Source organism: Lagopus leucura, unplaced genomic scaffold, assembly GCF_019238085.1.
Source record: "Lagopus leucura isolate 7727_CA_CO unplaced genomic scaffold, USGS_WTPT01 Super-Scaffold_1, whole genome shotgun sequence".
NCBI lineage: Eukaryota > Metazoa > Chordata > Aves > Galliformes > Phasianidae > Lagopus > Lagopus leucura.
In genome coordinates, this window is record NW_024962250.1 from 39,224,051 (window position 1) to 39,241,579 (window position 17,529).

General features: G+C 47.5%; 2 protein-coding genes across 19 annotated transcripts in view; one reads left to right on the top strand and one right to left on the bottom strand.

Moving 5' to 3' along the window:
* Positions 1 to 2,889, top strand: part of ATG14 (autophagy related 14) — a 16,299-nt gene extending 13,410 nt beyond the window's left edge. The window contains exon 10 of the mRNA XM_042871731.1: positions 396 to 2,889. Coding sequence (XP_042727665.1) covers positions 396 to 702 — 307 coding nt within the window. The 3' untranslated portion in view covers positions 703 to 2,889. The remainder of the gene's footprint in view (positions 1 to 395) is intronic.
* A 1,132-nt stretch (positions 2,890 to 4,021) lies between these two features.
* Positions 4,022 to 17,529, bottom strand: part of FBXO34 (F-box protein 34) — a 41,508-nt gene continuing 28,000 nt past the window's right edge. For 4 of the 18 annotated variants that reach the window (XM_042871604.1, XM_042871597.1, XM_042871587.1 and 1 more), the window contains 3 exons: positions 17,305 to 17,398; positions 14,634 to 14,833; positions 4,022 to 6,755 (listed from right to left, as the gene is read on the bottom strand). In XM_042871604.1, coding sequence (XP_042727538.1) covers positions 4,613 to 6,755; positions 14,634 to 14,710 — 2,220 coding nt within the window. In that variant the 5' untranslated portion in view covers positions 14,711 to 14,833; positions 17,305 to 17,398 and the 3' untranslated portion in view covers positions 4,022 to 4,612. Of the gene's footprint in view, positions 9,988 to 11,068; positions 11,295 to 11,894; positions 11,977 to 12,120; positions 12,918 to 14,633; positions 14,834 to 17,304; positions 17,399 to 17,529 lie in introns of those variants that run through there. The other 14 variants (XM_042871631.1, XM_042871612.1, XM_042871641.1 and 11 more) reach the window with 11 other exon arrangements.

A 17,529-nucleotide genomic window follows, 5' to 3' on the forward strand; every position in this document is an offset into this window, starting at 1 on the left:
GCAGCCTTCCCTGCAGCCTTCCCTGCAGCCTTCCCTGCAGCCTTCCCGGCCCGGTCAAAGCTAGCATTAAAAATCAAAGCTGTTCCACATCAAGCTGAGATTTCCACCAGTGGAGCTGTGAGTTACTATCAGTAGCTGTGTGTGTTACACTGTGCACTGCTGAAGCCAAACAGCTCCTCTGCCGTTCCTGCTCATCGCTTCCTTGGCCAACTGTTTTACCATTGTCACAATGCGGTTGTAGCCAGGGAGCCTCTCTGTGCCAGCTGATAAAGGCAGAGGTTTTCTAACGTCTGTTCCATGTGCACATGACAGAGCAGGCTGCTTAGGCAGGCCTAGGACAGCCCCTCTTCTGCGCTGTACTGGAAGCACTGACAGCACTGTGTCCGTGTCCACAGGTCTGGCCCTTTTGAAATCAGTGCTGACCTGGAAGACTCCATGGAGTTTGTGGATCCCAGTGCCACCGGTGAGACGGATGAGAGCGGAGATGAACACGTCAGCGACGAAGAGACGGATCTGGGGACAGACTGGGAGAATCTGCCGAGCCCCAGGTTCTGTGATATCCCTTCCCAGCAGGTGGAGATGCTGCAGAGCCAGAGCACGCAGGTGTCACAGCCCATCGCCAGCAGCAGTGCTGGCGGGATGATCTCCTCTGCTGCTGCCTCAGTGACCTCGTGGTTTAAGGCGTACACCGGGCATCGCTAACGAGCACGGGAAAAGGATCACAGGATTTTGGAAGGAATCCCTCCCCAGCAATGCTGTAGTAAACCTTACATATTCAGTTAAGTAGTGCCTGGAACAAAGAAAAGGTCCGACTTCGATTTTGTAAACCAGAAGAACCTTTTTATTGACCCAAGATGACTGTGATGGTACCGTTTTGTACATTAGCTAGCTACGTAATTCTGACAGATTCTGTGCTGGCACTTTGTGTCTTGGTTCTGTCTGCATTGTTGGATATCAAAGGAGGACCCAGCGGCCTCCAGCTCTGTCTCCTAAAGAAGAAACAGATTCTGTAGTGTTTGGATCCAAACGAGTACAGAGGGAAGGCTGCTCAGTATTCAGTCTGGACGGTGGTGCGAATGCAATTCACGCGTTCTTAACTCCTCACAGGGTTTATGTTTGTGTTTTAAATCTGTGTTGCATAATGCAAAAATGCACATTTCTAAATTTTCTCATTCAGGACATGACAATGATGCATTTTTAACATGTTTTCTAATCTCTGTTGCCATATTTTTTTTAATACGGAGAATCAGCATGGACAAGAATCCACACAGCAGGTTGCTCTTGTTTCAGGTTTTGGTGTGGATCTTGGCCCAGTTTTGCTGTAGGAAATTGGCTTGCTCCACCAGTAGGCAATCTACACATACCATGTTGTGCTCTCCAGGCACGATGCTCTTTACTCTTGATACCACACACCAAAGAAACACTGGATGTTCTTAGCTAGACCCACATCTGACACTGTTGTTGCAATAAGACTCATCGGTTACACCGTGTTGCCATTTTTAATATTAGAGAAGCCTCATTTCAAGCTATCTTCATGAAGTCCCTTGTTCTACGTGCCACGTGCGTTTTAAACCCTGTTCCACTCTGTGTTGCTGGTGGGTTTTTCTTTCTGTTCTTGTTTGCTGATTGCCAAGGAGCTGATTTCATCTCACTGCAGTGCTGCTCCCAGGGCAGCTGGCGTGCTCACAGAACTGCGGGAGCTGCGATGCTGACAGGGGTTTGCTAACAAGTGCTCCTTCACTTCCTCTGCCTCTCTTAAGGATGGTTTTCCACTGTATGGTTTGCATTTCATGCAGCTGGGATGTTGTACACCTTCGTGGGCATTTGTGTGAAATCATCCTCCCATCCCTCTCAGATGGAAGATTGCAGTCTTCTCTGTTGAAGCAGCTGGGGATGCAAGTGAGGCACATAGAGGTGAGGCAGAGAGAGGCAGCATCCTTGTGCACAGCAGCAAAGCAGCACCAGCCCTGCTGAGCTCTGCACCTAGTAGTACAGCCCAGCTCTGTCCTGCACAGCAGCTGCTGGTCTTTGGGATGGGAATCTATTTGGGGTTTCTTTGGACCCAAGACCCTTAACTCTGCACTAACAGTACGCTGTTCTGTGAAGACACCCTTGGTCCTAAACCCAAGTTAAGTTAGACAGACAGCACAGACCCCCTTGCCAACTGCAGTCTTGGCCCTACTGACTACTTTCCCCTTAGAAGCTGTTGGTGTCTGAGCAGTGCCCTATGCTGGGCTTTTAGCATCACACAGCCCATCTTGCTTCCCTATATACATATTTTACTACACCTTTCAATCACTCTCATTGCTGCCTTTGCATTACTTAGAGCCCTAATGGCCAGGCCACGGTTCTGTTTGGATGCTGCCATTTATGCATTCTGAGGGGGGGGGGGGGAAAGCCACTACCACAACACCTTCTGAAGCCATATCCCTATTTTGACCATGGTGTTTTCCAAATAATTTATTTCCCACCACATCACAGAGTGCACAGTGGCACTGTGAAGGCATGAATGCATCGAGACCGGTCCTTTCAAGGAACAATTGTGTAACAGGATAGAGTGTTGGTTTTAAAGTGTTTTGCACACGTGTAGCTCAGGGAGAGTTACATGTGTCCTAACCTCCAGTGCAATCAGTGGGATTGGTTTTCCAGGTTGTTTGGGGGTGAGGGAAGGAAGCACTGTCTGCTCATTGGAGGTTTCTGTAGGCAGCCAGCTGAGTTTGCAGAACAGTTGGCGTGGGGTGAAGACAGCAGTTCTGGCTCAGGCTGATCCCTGCAGCTGGATTTGGCCATTGTGACTTCCCAATGAGATGGAACTAAATACAATTATTATTATTATTATTTTTCTTTTCTAAGTTTTATTGCATTATTGCAATAAATCTTTAACAGTAATTTTTTTAAGTGGTAGAATTGTCACTTCTTCGTGGTTTGAAATGCTCTGGGGGGGGTACATGACAATTTCCAGCCTTCGAAGCATCACAGGCACCAGCCCTGCTACAGTGCAATTGGGAAGCAGCAAAACATGCAGCAGCAAGGTAAAAGAAAGAATACTTTTGCTTCAAACAATGGCATCTCCATTGAGGCACACCCCTCTCTATGCAGGGGATTCAGCAGTTTACACGCAAGCTTGGAGCTTGTTATTCTCATTTTTCTCCATCCCCCCCAGTGGCCTCAGTCACTGAAGGTGACCAGAATCTCACAGCTTGTTCTAAGCAAAATGACCTCACTGCTTCCTTATCTAGGTACAAAATATTTTCCTCTGCTGCTTCTATTTCAGCCCAGCAGTGACTTTCCTCACCACCGTCAGCGCCATGCATTTATCTCCACTTTTCCAGAGTCCTGGGCAGGGGGCAGGAAAGCTCTTTCTTCTCCCTCTTCCTTAATTGAAATTAAGGTGTGGCCTTTGATCCCAACAGTTTTGGCATGATTTCAACCACAGGACAGTCCTGCTCATCCCGGCCCTGCGCCCCATTATGAACCCAAGTCCCAGGGGATGCCACTTCTCCTCCATCAGCTGCCCCTCCGTGCGGCTTTCTGCTCTCCTTGCTCCTGGCTGGCACTGCAGAGGGCAGAGCAGCACCCAGGTGTAGCTACAGCAAGAAGAGCAGCAGCATCCCTTACAAAGCTGAGCACAGGCTGCCAGGGCTCTGCATTTTCTTGCACAATAACGCACCATAAATAGCAAACCAAAGCCCACTCCTGGCTGCAGAGCAGAACAGCCACTGCTGGGGGTTCTGCCCCACATTTCAGCCCTCCCTGGGCCCAGGGACAGAACTGCAGGAGACGAAAGCAAACGCTCCAAGAGACGCCATGAAGAGTTCAAGGAATCACCACCATTCAGTTGTGCTTCTGGCAGCCCTCAGAGCACTGACACACAGCAGAAAGCAGCAGGCAGGGGCTGGAGCACAGCTCTACCAGGAAGGGTTTTTGCTTCATAGGATTAGGCTGCAAGTCTGGGCTCCAGCACAACACCAAGTGCTCACCTCCTGTTTTACAGCATTTTCACAAGACCAAGGCAGCTAAGGCAGATCTAGAATGCACGTTTTATTTAAGTAAAAAAAAAAAAAAAAAAAACCCCCCAAAAAAACCAACCAGACAACATGGATAAGGTAGGCAAGAACTTCTTTTATATTCTGACTATACAATAATATTCCTCTCTTTTTTTCCTCCACTGCCACCACTACTGTCACGTTTCTGTTCTAGTCTAGTTTTAAGGTTGTCCAGTTAAGTTGTTTGAAGATTCTTTAACCAGGTTGGCCTTTACCTATTTAGAGTTTCTTCTCAGAAACATTCATATATTATACAGGATATACAGATTTTGAAACAAGACACTTAAAAACACACACACCTATAGCCGCAACACTATCATAGCTGCATTGTAGTGATTACGTTGTTCAGCCAGCTGTAGACTCTGTATGTACAATTAGTTTTTATAGTGTTATTTACATAGATGGACTAAAAGCTTTCTTTATTCTAAAAGGTAAAGGCTCTTGTGTTGAAGTATGTGCAGTTTCATAGCCCTGTGAAAAACACGACAATTATATACACTGTAAACAGCACAAGGCATGAGAATCTCCTCCTACCCCAAACCATCTCACAGGAAAGTGTATGTGCACTAATATTCCTCTTCTCCTTCGGCTCCCGCTCCTCTGGTCTTCTTATGGAGAGCACGGTTAAAGCTGTGGCAGGCAGGAACCCAATGATTGTCATGGAGACCCAACTTACAGCCCGGGATGCCCTTCTGGGACCTGTGACAGCACATCCAGTAGCCAGGCCCGTAGGGTAAAGCTTGGCAGTAAGGTTTGGGGTGCCAGCGGCACAGCGACACGTCCCCCTTCACGTACTTCTTCTTGCACTGCTTGCAGGGGTCTTCTCGGTAGCGGGGGTCGCGGACCCAACGTGAGTCTGCTGGCCTGATGTTGTAGTACTCGATGATGAACTTGAAGTAGTAGCAAGTACATTTTAGGGCCACCAGGCTCCTCGTAGGGAGCAAGCCGAAGATCTTCACTATGATGTGGTGAGGCAGGAAAGCCATATACTGCTGAGGTTCCAGAAGCTGCTGGATTTTAAACCTGGTCTCCAAAAAGTCATGTGAGACCTGCCGTTTCAAGCAGGAAGCATCGAGTACTTGCAAAGCACCTTCTGGAGGGGGAACAGAAAGGGCTGATGGCTCAGGAGAGACACTGGTCCCGACACACAATTTGTCAGATTCCACAGCCTCCTCATCCTCGTTCTGCACTCCTTCTCCTGGCTTCCCTTGGGTACATTCCTGCAGCGGCTGTGGTGCAGGAGCGGCATTCTGTTCAGCCCGGAGAAAAAACAACCTCCCTGGGAGGGGGTCTTCACTCAAACTGGAGGGAGGGAGCTTCTCTTTCCTATCACTCTTGGCGACCGATATACTGATGCACAAGGGCTCCTTCCTAGCAGGATGCAGGCTCTGCTTTGAGAGGATCACAGCTTCTTTCGACGTACAATCAACACTTGTGCTCTTGCTCGGCAAGGAATCCGCCGGCACCCCAGCCACAGCCGGACACAGGGCTGGCAGAGCCCTGGGAGGCTCAACCCGCCTTTCAGCATCGCTCCTTCCAGCCGCAATGGCCAACACAGCGTGAGCAAGTCCCGAACCCGCGTTCCCCTCCAACCCAGGAGGGAACGGCTGCGGAGCAGAGGCAGCGCCATCCCACAGCCCAGCATCCCCACACCTCGCTCCGCAGCCAGCCCCCGCCGCCCCCAGCTCTTCACCCACACTGCCTACAGAGGCCCTGCCAGGCTCAGCAGCGGGCTGCGTGCTGCTGGCCAGGAGCACCCGCCCCACGTTCCTGCGGAAGCTGTTGTTGCGCGACAGGCTGCTGCCGTCCCGCTCGCTCTGCCGCCGCAGGCACTCCGACTCCAGCTTGGCCACCATGTCCAGGACGCGCACCGGCTCGCTCTGCTGCTGCTCGCTGCCACCACAGCTTCCCCTCTCATGTACCTCGCACGGCCCGGCGGCGGAGAAAGGCTCAGAGCTGGGAAGAGCACCTTTAGACACAGCGCTCAGCCTCACCGTGGAGGCGGACGTGCAAGTTTTAGCACAGTCTACCAGTAAAGCACTTGCTCGCTGCTCCAGAAACGCAACCATCTCTATCACAGAGAGGGACCTGCCCGGGAACACCCCCTCACCACTGTCATTCACACAATGCACCGAGCAGTGCTCGATGCCGCACGCGAAAGGCTCCGGCTGGGAGCACCTGGCATTCGCCTCTCTCATCCTTTCCAACTGGAGCTTGGCTTTTTTCAGATCTACCGTTTTTTTCCGGCGTTTCACCGTTCTCCCATCGATATCCCACGTGCTTTTGAGCTTCATGGAGCCCAGCCGGTTGTTGCTGCTGCACTGCTGGGCCGCGAAGAAAGCGATCTTCTCCTTCGTGTTGCCGGGCTTCACCACGGCCCACACATCCAGAGGCCCTTCCCCTTCTTCTCCCTGATGGATCGTTGCTGACAGGACGTTTTTCTTCTCCCTGGCGCTCAGACCATCTGCCGGACCTTTCCCGTTCATATTGCACATAGTATTTGGATAAATAATTCCCAGAAGCTTTCGAGATGGACTCACAAGGGGGGGTTTGGGGAAAACGCTCAGTTTGGTGCAGTTGGTGGCGTATTTGTCTTCTCGGGGTGACCTCTGATGGGTCATAGGTGGGCCTCTGAGGGAGTCCTGGCTTATTTCTGATCGCTCTTTCCTCTGTAACTTGAGATATGGCTTTAAGTGCATACCAGAAACCCTAGAAAAACAGAAAGGGAAGAAATTATAGTTGCAAAATATGCTTGCCTGGAACAAGAGAAAGTGGCTCAGGGTAGGGCACCAGCGTGCCTCCTACCCTTCATCAAGCAGCCCACACCTCAAAAGGAACCACATGAAAAAGGAAAAGCAGCAGCCAGGCAGCTACAGTCGGCCCTCGGAGAACAACTCGCATCTTGCAATGATTAAAATCTTAAGGACAGCAGAGATCTTCCCAATAGAGTAATTTGTGTCCAGGGAGTCCCGAGGTGAAATCCTAATGCTTAAGTTATGTCCACGGTGCAAATGCAGTGGCTCATTCTAGAGTCCAAGCAATCCTTCCATCCGTTCAGCCCCGACCCTGCTGTAAGGCACTCAGGGGTCACAGCGCTTACCTTGACCTTACCCACCAGCTACAAGGACAAATTTCAGAAGATAATTAAAGCTAAGAAGGGAAATTAGCAAGTGTAAGTACACTGATCAGACATCCCAGCAGACTGCCAGTCTCATAACACCACCTGAAATGATCATAGAACCACAGAATGGTTTGGGTTGGAAGGGAGCTTTAAGACCATCCAGTTCCAACCCCCTGCTATAGCAGGGACACCTCCCTCTACAGCAGGCTGCTCACAGCCCCGTCCAGCCTGGCCCTGAATGCCTCCAAGGAGCAGCATCCATAGCCACACTGAGCAATCAGTGCATCACCAGTTCCAGTGCATCAGCACCCTCACAATAAAGAATTTATTCCTAATATCTAGCCTAAATCTACCCAACGATGCCTATTATCCTTGAGTATATTGACACTGGCAGATTTGGCACGCTCCCCCTTGTGCTGCACATCAGATGCCAAACCAAAAAGTGACAGAAGCACCAACTCTGGCTGGACAAAACCACATCCAAGCAAGCATTTTTATGGTTAAGATCTAAGAGCTGTGAAGGAGACATTACTTGGACACTGCTGCCCTAACAGCAGCACCACTCAGGCAATGGCCCTACGCCACTGGCCCCACTCGATTCGTCCTTTCTGTTGCACCTCCACCATAATCTCAACACAAAGCTCAAAAACACAGAAGCCCAGGGCACTGCCACATGGGATTCCATCATCAGGTGACTTCAGGCTCTTCCTCCAGGGTGAACAGATACCTGAGCCTCCCCTAGTGCAACTTGAGGTCATTCCCTATCACTAGGAACCCAGGAAAAGAGCATAATGTGCTCAGCAACAAGCATCTCTTCCCTTTCAGTTTTACAGGCAGAACACGATGTCACCCTTGCAACCAGTGCTAATGTCACCTTCCCTTCAGCAACAGACTGTGGGGATAAGAGAGCTCCCACTCCTGCACACACACGCACCCAGTTGCTGGGTTAATTCTCTCCCCATGCCTTCTGTGCTAATTCCAGCTCTTGCTGGAATTGGGTCACCTCCCAGTTCACTTTCCTCTGCAGAATGCAACTGAGCTATTTTGTTTCCCTTCTCAGTTGGATGCTAACAACTAAAATAACCTCATAAAAATAGAACTTCGGGGTGATGAAATAGAGGAGGAAGAGAGGATAGGAAATCAAGGCTGCTGCAAGTTTGCTCGAGCCTACTTTTCCACAATTCATAGCTGCTCAGTCAGGCCACCAACACACCTGGGTCAGTGTCCAGGCCAGAATCAAGGTGCGGGTGAAAGGCAGCAGAGAAGCATGCCTGCAGTCTTCCCTTCCCCACTCAGAAGGGCATTTTGGAGGTGCTTTCAGGAGAAAAGCTGTGGTAGCTGCTCACAGCAGTACCCTGGGGGAAGAAAAGGTGAAGGCAATGCAACACACAGCTTTCCACCTTGAAATCCCAGGAGCTGGGAACGAAAGATCAGATTTCCTTGCTGAGTTTTCACGCCAGGGTGCTTGAAAGATGAGCTGAATTATGTGCTAAAAAGGCTTTCTTCGAACCATTTTCAGGAATCCAGCAGGACAAATCACTTCAACACCCTTCATTAAGGGAAAACTGTAAATGAAGGTGAGCTCAGGTATTACATGAATGAGAACAGGACTGAACTGGTTACCCAGCGGGCTCGGAGGACACGTTTAGCCAGCAAAGTTGGTTCAGCTGCTCACAGCTATTTCAGGTCTACGGAGAAAGACAAAGGATAAAGTTATGCCTCACCTACTATGGATTTCTCATTTAAGGTTATATTTCCTCCTGTGTTTCAGTTGGTCTCCAGCTAGGCCAACAATACCATTTAAGGTTGAAAAGTTACAATTTGCATAACAAAATTATGCCTTAGTCAGAAGTTTTACTGCCAGAATAATTGCCTCATTTGAATTCAGCATTCAGTTCATTGCACTGTTTTAATGGATCCAGATTTAAAGAAAACCTTCCTTTAATAGTTTCAGACAGCTACAAAACTCCATCTGAATGGCACTGCCACTTCCCTTCAAGTTTTCAGGCCATGAGGAAGAGCTTTTAGTGGCAGACCTTACCTGAAAGCATCGCTAAGAGAGAAGCAAATCCTCACCCCCACCACTTACACACTTTGCCATGAACATTCAAAATTCATCCTTCTTAAACACAAAGAACATCTTCCCCATGCATCAGCAGCACGTTTCATTCCTAGCTCCAGGAATCAGAGCGAGGATTTCCAGCAGAAAATGCTCTGAATGCAAACCAGAGCCCCATCCTCTCCCCCCAGTGCCCACCCTATTTCTGCACCACTGCAGTGCTGGCAAGCAGAGAACTGTGGCTGCTGCAGGTGAAGTTTTTAAGTTACAAGTTTTTTAATAAACACCAAAAATAATTGTTAAAAGGAGAAGTCACTGACAATTCCCTATCATACTTGAGAATAATTCCGTTTCTTTTCCCCTAGTCTGTAAGCCATCAAGCTTTCTCATTCTATCTTTAGAGACAGTGACTCTTCAGAACTTCATGGCATAAACATAAAAGATCCTCAATCCCACATGTGTGGTTTTGAAATGCTGATAAGAGAGAATTCTGCCAAGAGCCATCAGCGCTGAAACAACTGGCAGTGCTGCCTTCACACTGTTATTCCATCCTTAAGCCAACGAAGTGAGAGGACCAGGTTGTTTTTTGTTTTAATTTCTAATCAGCCATGTCTCAGGCACATAAAAACAGGATACTTACAGTTCTGGAATGACACTGCTGTTTTTACAAGTTTCAGTACAGCTCGTTGTCACTACAGTTGGCTCCTATGCTGGACTGGTGCATAAATGCAAGCCTTCATACATGCACACACCTCCCCTCTCTGTGTGGAAGGGAAGATCCATTAGCTACTGCACCAAGCCAACCAGAATCTTTCTGCATTTATACATCATCTACATCACAACGGCCTAAAAACCAAAATATTTCCTTGAATAGAAACTGGAGGAAAAAAAAATAATCAATACAAGAGGCTCCACTTTCACAACTCACAGAATTGCAGGGGTTGGGAGGGACCTCCAAAGACCAAGTCCAACCCCCCCACTACATCAGCACCCCACCATAGGTCGCACAGCTCAGTGTCCAGCCCTTGGCTACCTGCACAAAAGGAGACTCCACCAGCTCTCTGGGCAGCACTGCATCACTCTCACCATAAAGAAGTTCTAGATGATTTTAAAGGTCCCTTTCAAACCATTCTATGATTCTTTGTTCAACAAGACCAGAGCCAGCACCAACCCAAAGTCCTTCCTAGGGTCTACAGAGAGCCTACAGATCCCATCCTGCGCCTCGGTCAGGACTCCCAAAATGCCCTGTGAAACACAAAGATTTCCTCTGGCCAGCAAAAACAACAAAACCAACTATGCTCTCAAACAGCACATTCACACCGTATGTTTTCTGGGCAAAGCACCAGAAGGTTTTATTAAGAAGAATATTTCAATCGAAACCCCAAAAGCTCCCCTAGAAGTTCTGTAAGCACTCCAGTAGGCAAGATTTCCTAGCGCTGCTGACTGCGTGTGCAACTCTGAAAAACCCCTCAGGACACACAAACACAAGGCACCAGCCAGAAAAAAAAAGGCAGCAGCAATGAAAAGCCACACCAAGAGCAACCTCTGGCAGGGCACATATCTTCCCTGGCATCCCATCTCTCTTATGGGAAACTTTGCTCCTCTGCAAAGAACACTGACAATTACCAAGGACTGAGCACTGCACGTCAGTTCAACCACGGTCAACCACTTGTTATTTCTGGAAGTGCTCAGTGGGTGCAATCTCCAGTACCACTTCCATCCCCTTTGCACTGCTGGGGCAGGCAGAGCAGACAGAGAGCTGCTTCAAAGGCATTCTGCAGATCCTGCTGGGATGGGAAAGTCCCAGCTAAGAGCCAGGGTGGACAACACTCTGCTACTCACTGAAGCTTGTTCTGGTGCATGGAAAGCATCCAAGCCTGGAGAGAGGTGGGTTGGGAAGCACGGTGCTCCAGAGCAGGGGCTGGTGGGACTGTAGCAGCTGTGGAGGCATCTGGTTTCTTGAAAAAAGCACTCCCTTGCAGCACTACCTTCAGACTGAAGCAACTGCTCCCAATCCCTTTGTGCCTGCCTAACTGCAACACAGCATGGCCTGGGTTGCAAAGGAGCACAATGCTCATCCAGCTCCAACCCCCTGCTGTGTGCAGGTCGCCAACCAGCAGCCCAGGCTGCCCAGAGCCACATCCAGCCTGGCCTTGAATGCCTGCAGGGATGGGGACAGAGAACAAGCAAGGAGTATCACAGACCACGCAGCTAAACAGGTCTCTTTTCACAAGACTTGCCAGTGTTTTGGATGTAGGTCGCTCTGAATGTACTGCCTCCTATTTATTTCCATGGAAACTCCAAGAGATACAAAGAGCACAATAACACTATGTGATAGAACAAATTCTCAGCTACAAAACACTGTTTTTAAATGCAGTCACCACCATAAGCTCTGCAGGTTTGCCAATGATGCACAAGATCCAGAACCAGCAGAGGTGACCCAATGTCACTGTTGCCACATCCACTGTTTGGTCTCCAAATAGTTTGGTTGTGGATGCCCCATCCCTGCAGGCATTCAAGGCCAGGCTGGATGTGGCTCTGGGCAGCCTGGGCTGCTGGTTGGCGACCTGCACACAGCAGGGGGTTGGAACTGGATGAGCACTGTGCTCCTTTATGACTCCATAAACATTCACTGATGAATGTCAGTGGGTGCCATTGTTTCTGCATGGAGGAATTCAATGACACACCTTGGCTTCACACTCACTTCTGTGTCAGATGCCATTTCATCAGGCTGCCCCTCCACTGCCCATCTGCCAACAAAATTTAACAGAATATTGGTTGAAAGGTTCAATCTCTACTGCCATACCATCAATTTCCACCTGCAGTGTTGTGGGTCAACACAAGAAAAATAGGATGCATTGCTCTGGGAACAGCCATTGTATAAAGGCACTTACCAGATGACATACAATCAATTATTCATTGCAGCCTCAGGAAGCTCAGATCTCCGTTCCCTACTTTCCAATCACGCCACAGATGACACAGGGATGACAGAAAGAGAGAAAACAACAACTGAAACAGCTGGAATTCAGAGTCATCTCCTAAAGCATCCCCAAAGGCATTCAGCACAAAGATGATGGCAGAGCAAGCATCCCAGACAGACATTCCCTAACCGTACAGAAACTCTGATGTTTCCTTTTGGAAGCATTATCTTTCCACAATGTTCATTCCCTCTTTTTTTAATTGCAACTGGACCAAGGTTGTTTTTAATACAGTGGGGTAAGAAGTTTCATCAGGTAGTTAAACCAGCAGTGACACTATTCAGACTTTAACACATACAGAATGTGCACACATGAAAGGCTGTAGGAATTAACCTTGGACTGAACTATCATTAAGAAACGCAGGAGCTCAAAAGGAAGGATAAGCAGAAACAGAAGGAAAGCCACCAGTTTGTTCTTTGAAAGTCAAGCCTTAAAGGATCCAGTTCATGAAGCTGGCCACACTAGTGTAGAAGATTTCTCTGCAGACAGAGTGAACCAAGAGGCATTCTTCCAGGAGTCAAGAGGTGTTCTCATTATAATGAATACATCCCAAATAAGAAAAACTCCAACTGAACACGTTTCTTCTTCAGGAAGGATACAAGAAGTAGCCATAGGTTTCAAGTCTTCAGATCAATATTGCCTGGAACGCAGTGCTGCATTGGAGAAAGATTGTGGCATCTCCAGGCCTGCTGGTCTTACTTTGGTGTAAAACACTGCTTTGAAAGAAAAGAGGATTACAAGGACATGGGGAACGGGGAAAAGAAATAATACAATATGTCAGACCAATCTGAAGGTTTTCAGAAGAGCTTTCTTGAAAAACACTCTGATGTGGTTTATTCATATGGTCTCAGGAGGCACACAAAGATCTACTGGGTAAGACAGATTTGACAAAAAACTGTTGAAAGGCACAAAGAAGCTGTCTTAACAGCAGAGAGCCCCAGGTGATGAACAATAAAACACCAGCCTCAAAACCAAACACACTCCTCAAGAATCAGCCTGGAGAACCGTTGGTTTTTCTTACAAACGACCTCAACAACAAAGCTACAGAAATGAAAGGCAATGCCAATAGGGAGGAGGTGCAAAGCACTTGGTTAACAGAAACAGGGCAAAATTCTGAAGTACAGATGGTGACACAGCAGAAGGCTGAACACCAAGAAGCACAGTTTTCACTGAAAAAGGTGCTGCAAAGACACATCCATGACACAAAGGCAAATGAAGGCAGATCTGTGACACTGAAAAGCACTCCTATAAGGTCTCCCTTGGAAGTCAGCACACAGTTATTGTCCCGGCTCAGAGGAGATTTACCTAGACTAAGAACAGGCACTGCTCAGTAAGCTACTAGAAAGCACAGGGCCACTGGGCACAGCAAAGCATAGGTGAGGGGATACAGCTGCAGCTTACAGAACACAGCAAAAAAGGTAACACTGAAAACGAGAGGAGGTCCTTATACAAAATAGGTAACACCACCAGCTCAAATTAAGCTGGCATGAACATTCGTTCCGGGGATCGAAACGTTCCTAACTGCACAGTTAGAGCTGTCATCTTCAGTAATGGTTTAATCTATGGGAGAAGAAAAGACAGAAGTCCGGCCTAAAAACAAGTTCACCCAAAGGATTATGAGACACTCCTTGGGAAAGCAAGGAGCTGGGCAACCAAGGGAGTCCTTTCCAGCCCTAAATTACTATGAGACTAACATAGCAAGTATGTGTTGCCTACACAACCACAAGGAACAAAGGTTAAAGTTTACTTTAAACCCACATGAATTTTGGAAATGAGAAAGCTGCCTCTCTTCCTTCAGATTGAGGAAGTCTAAGAGTCTTGGTTTCAAAGGAGATACGTATTTTTCTGTTGTTCAAACTGGCATGTTCTTTCATTTGCATAAGCACAAGTTGTTCTGTACGGTGTTCCTATAACAGCACACAGTGAGAGGCGTTCACTTCATTGTCACATAAGCACAAGTGTTTGAAATCAGTCGTGCATTTCTTCTTAGCAAGAGACACAGGAGAAGGAGCAATACAAAACCTCAGATTAAGCCAATCCAGTTACTTACTCCATAGTAAGACAAACCACAACAATGACTGCCAGCATTTCCACTGGCTGTAAGCTGACTGCATATTTTAAAGCCTACTGTGACGAGCTACTCTCCAAAATACTTCAAAGCCACACTCCCAAATTAATTTACAGCTGTTACTAAAAAGAATTATAATAATCAAAGGTTTCTCCAAGTACAGTACCACCTGTAGGTGTCATTATCAAACAACAGTGTCAAAGAACACTTCTGCCCTCAAGCCATCACATTTTAGTTAAAGGCTATCAGAAAGTAAGGATTGAGACCAACTAAGTGACACACAAGACGATAAGAAAGCAAGGAGAAGGCGAAATGGGTGCTACATGTTTAGCTAAAGGCAGGCCAGCTGCTCTGCTCGTACCGTTTGACTTGATGGAAGGTAGAAGATGCAGAATTCAGTGGTTCCCTGTGGAGGCCAGCTCTGCAGGAACTCTTCATCGTAACTCCCCCTCCAGCTAAGGCACGCCGTCACAGCCAGTCCATCCTGGTTCACATGCAAGGCTCCCTCCTCAGCTCTCCTCGCCCTGCACAGAGCTTCACAGTGTCTCTCCCACCTAGAAACTGAACAAACATGAGAAAAGTAGCATCATGTCAGAGTACAGCAGGGCACAGATACTGGGACAAGGATCCCTTCCCAAAAGAAGGTGAAGAAGGATAGAAAATATGCATAGATATAAATACACCACTACACATCGTAGATACTCTGTGTATACACAAACACACACCATACAGACATGTCCACATACATAAATATAAAAAGAACTTATAAAGAACTTATACAACATCATGCCATTACTGCAGCTGGGGTTTCTGAACACCATTAAAACAGAAATGAACACCCCCAACATCACGTATGCTGCTGTGCTTATATGCAGCTACAGCCCTACCTGGGTACCTCCCATGGGACACGTTGTCCTCCAAGCTCCATGCAAACCAGACACGCAAGCCCTTTTTTCTTGTTAGCACAGCATCAGGCCAGCAGTAAGATCTGATGCTGCCAGACGAGTTACGTTAGCATTCTAATCAAAGTAACGTGTCCCCTTCATAGAGAACAAAATAAACATGCCACCACCAAGCTCCAAACCTTCTCAAAACTGCCCTGTCTTTGCATCACACACAGATAAGGCAGCAGATTTCACCAAAACAAAGCTGTTCCGTATCTCACTTGCCTTCTACGCCTTGTCCTTGGAGCTGACACGGCAGCGGTGCTGCAGCATGCTTTGACAGTGGAAGAACAACCACCATCAAATTGGAACATGAAACATGTGACGCAGTTCAGGTGCCCTGGAAAAACTTGAATATTCAAGCCTGAGTTGCTGGTAGACTGCTTTAGTGATTGCTTCTTTCCTCCTCTCTGAATGACTACGCACAGCAATGCCGTAACGTAGAACACTAACGATAAAGCTGTGGCCTCACAGTATTTGGGATTCAGTGCAGGTTGTTCTCAGCTCCAAGATGAGAGCCTCTCCCATCACGTTCTGCCCAGTGAGGTTCTGAATGCCCCCTCCCTGGAGGTGTTCAAGACAAGGCTGGATGGGGCTGTGAGCAGCCTGCACTGGAGGGAGGTGTCCCTGCCTATAGCAGGGTGCTGGAACTGGATGGTCTTAAAGCTCCCTTCCAATCCATTCTGTGATTCTATGATGATTCTGCAACACCTCGGGACTTCAGAGCAGCACCCACCTTTGCACTGTGCAAATCAGTGTGGCTTACATCTCAGTGCTGCCACTGAATGCTCCTGGCCTGGGAAGCCCTCTCCAACTTTGCAGCCAAGCTCAGCAAAAGTGGTTAAGGATGATTTTCTCAGCAGAGAGAGAGAGAGAAGTTGGTTTACATCCAGCTGGACTTGTGTGTTAAAGGAATTTCACGATTCCTCCAGTGATGGGAAATGAGAGGTTAATCATTCACCCATGTTTGAGTAAGCAGGAGCCTAAAATAATACATAAAATATTATACAAATACATTCCAGTCCTTCACGAAGAAGTCTCTGCTGAGCTCCACACAATGCAAAGAAACACACTGAACTGAGAAGACAGAGGCATTGCACAGGCAGAGCTGGAGGGTGAGAGTGTGCCCTCTGCTCCACGAGATCAGAAAGACCAGCAGATAGAAGACATGGTTAAGAGCTGCACGCATCACAGCTTTGTACTTAAACACCATCCTCACTAAACTACCCAGAGCCTGCAACAAGGACCTACCTGCACGAGTGAAATCTGAGCACCAAAAGAAAAATCAGGCATTTGGGATGTTTTTAGAAAATACATTTCTATAAACATATGCCCACTGCTTTATGAAAAGTTCAACAAAATCATTCCTTTCCCAGGAACCACCAGTAAGAGGCACTGAAATTCTGACTTCCATCCAAGCTTTTGTCTGGCTTCGCCTTCTGGCTTTACTGACACCAGCATTTCAGACTCAGCAGGAACTGTATCACAGAAACATTATTATATCCACACCCAAATAAATGCAAACATACAGTTTTAAGAATGCCAGTCACTTTTTCACTAGCTTAAACTCTGTTGATGTACCCCTGGTTGAGAGCACCGTGTGTTTTGTTGCAGTCCTGCTGCTTCGTAAATCAAAATGTAAAAAGAGAAACTGAGAAGTGATTAAAAAAAAAGATAGCTATATATATAAGGAAAAAACCTCATTTATAGCAGAGCCTGAAAAGCAAAAACATCATGCAAATTCACTCCAGTTGGGGTAGGCACAACCCCAGTCCAAGCACAGGTATTGTATCATGGGATGCCATGCATTTAAAGAAAGGCCTAGCACCTTCTAGAGGAAGGCAAAAGCTGACAAAATCCATACAGACAAGTTCACAGTGCAGCCCAGATGAAAACACAGCTCCATACAAAGCATGCTTTTTGCCCTTCTTTAGCTGCTGGTCTATAGAAAAGAGCTGAAATAGACTATTAATGGCAGCAATCTACTGACAAATTCCCACTGTGTGAGTACTAAAAAGCTGTGCTTGTGAATTAAAAAAAAAAAAAAGGAGAAATAATCAGCATCCAAGCCAGCACAGAGATACTTACTGCCTCTTAGCTACCACAGCATTTCTTAACAGAGGCTGATCCTTATCAGGAGATGCTTCCCTTCCTTGCTTAGTTTTGCAGAGTTGAGTGCAGCCTGAAAATCAAAATACAGATGCACAGAGAAACAGAACAGAAAGAGGAAAATAAGAAACTAATCTTCTAGCTCTCCTTTCCTGAAACCGCCCCCAAACATATGCCTGGATGCATCAGATGTGGGAAGGACTC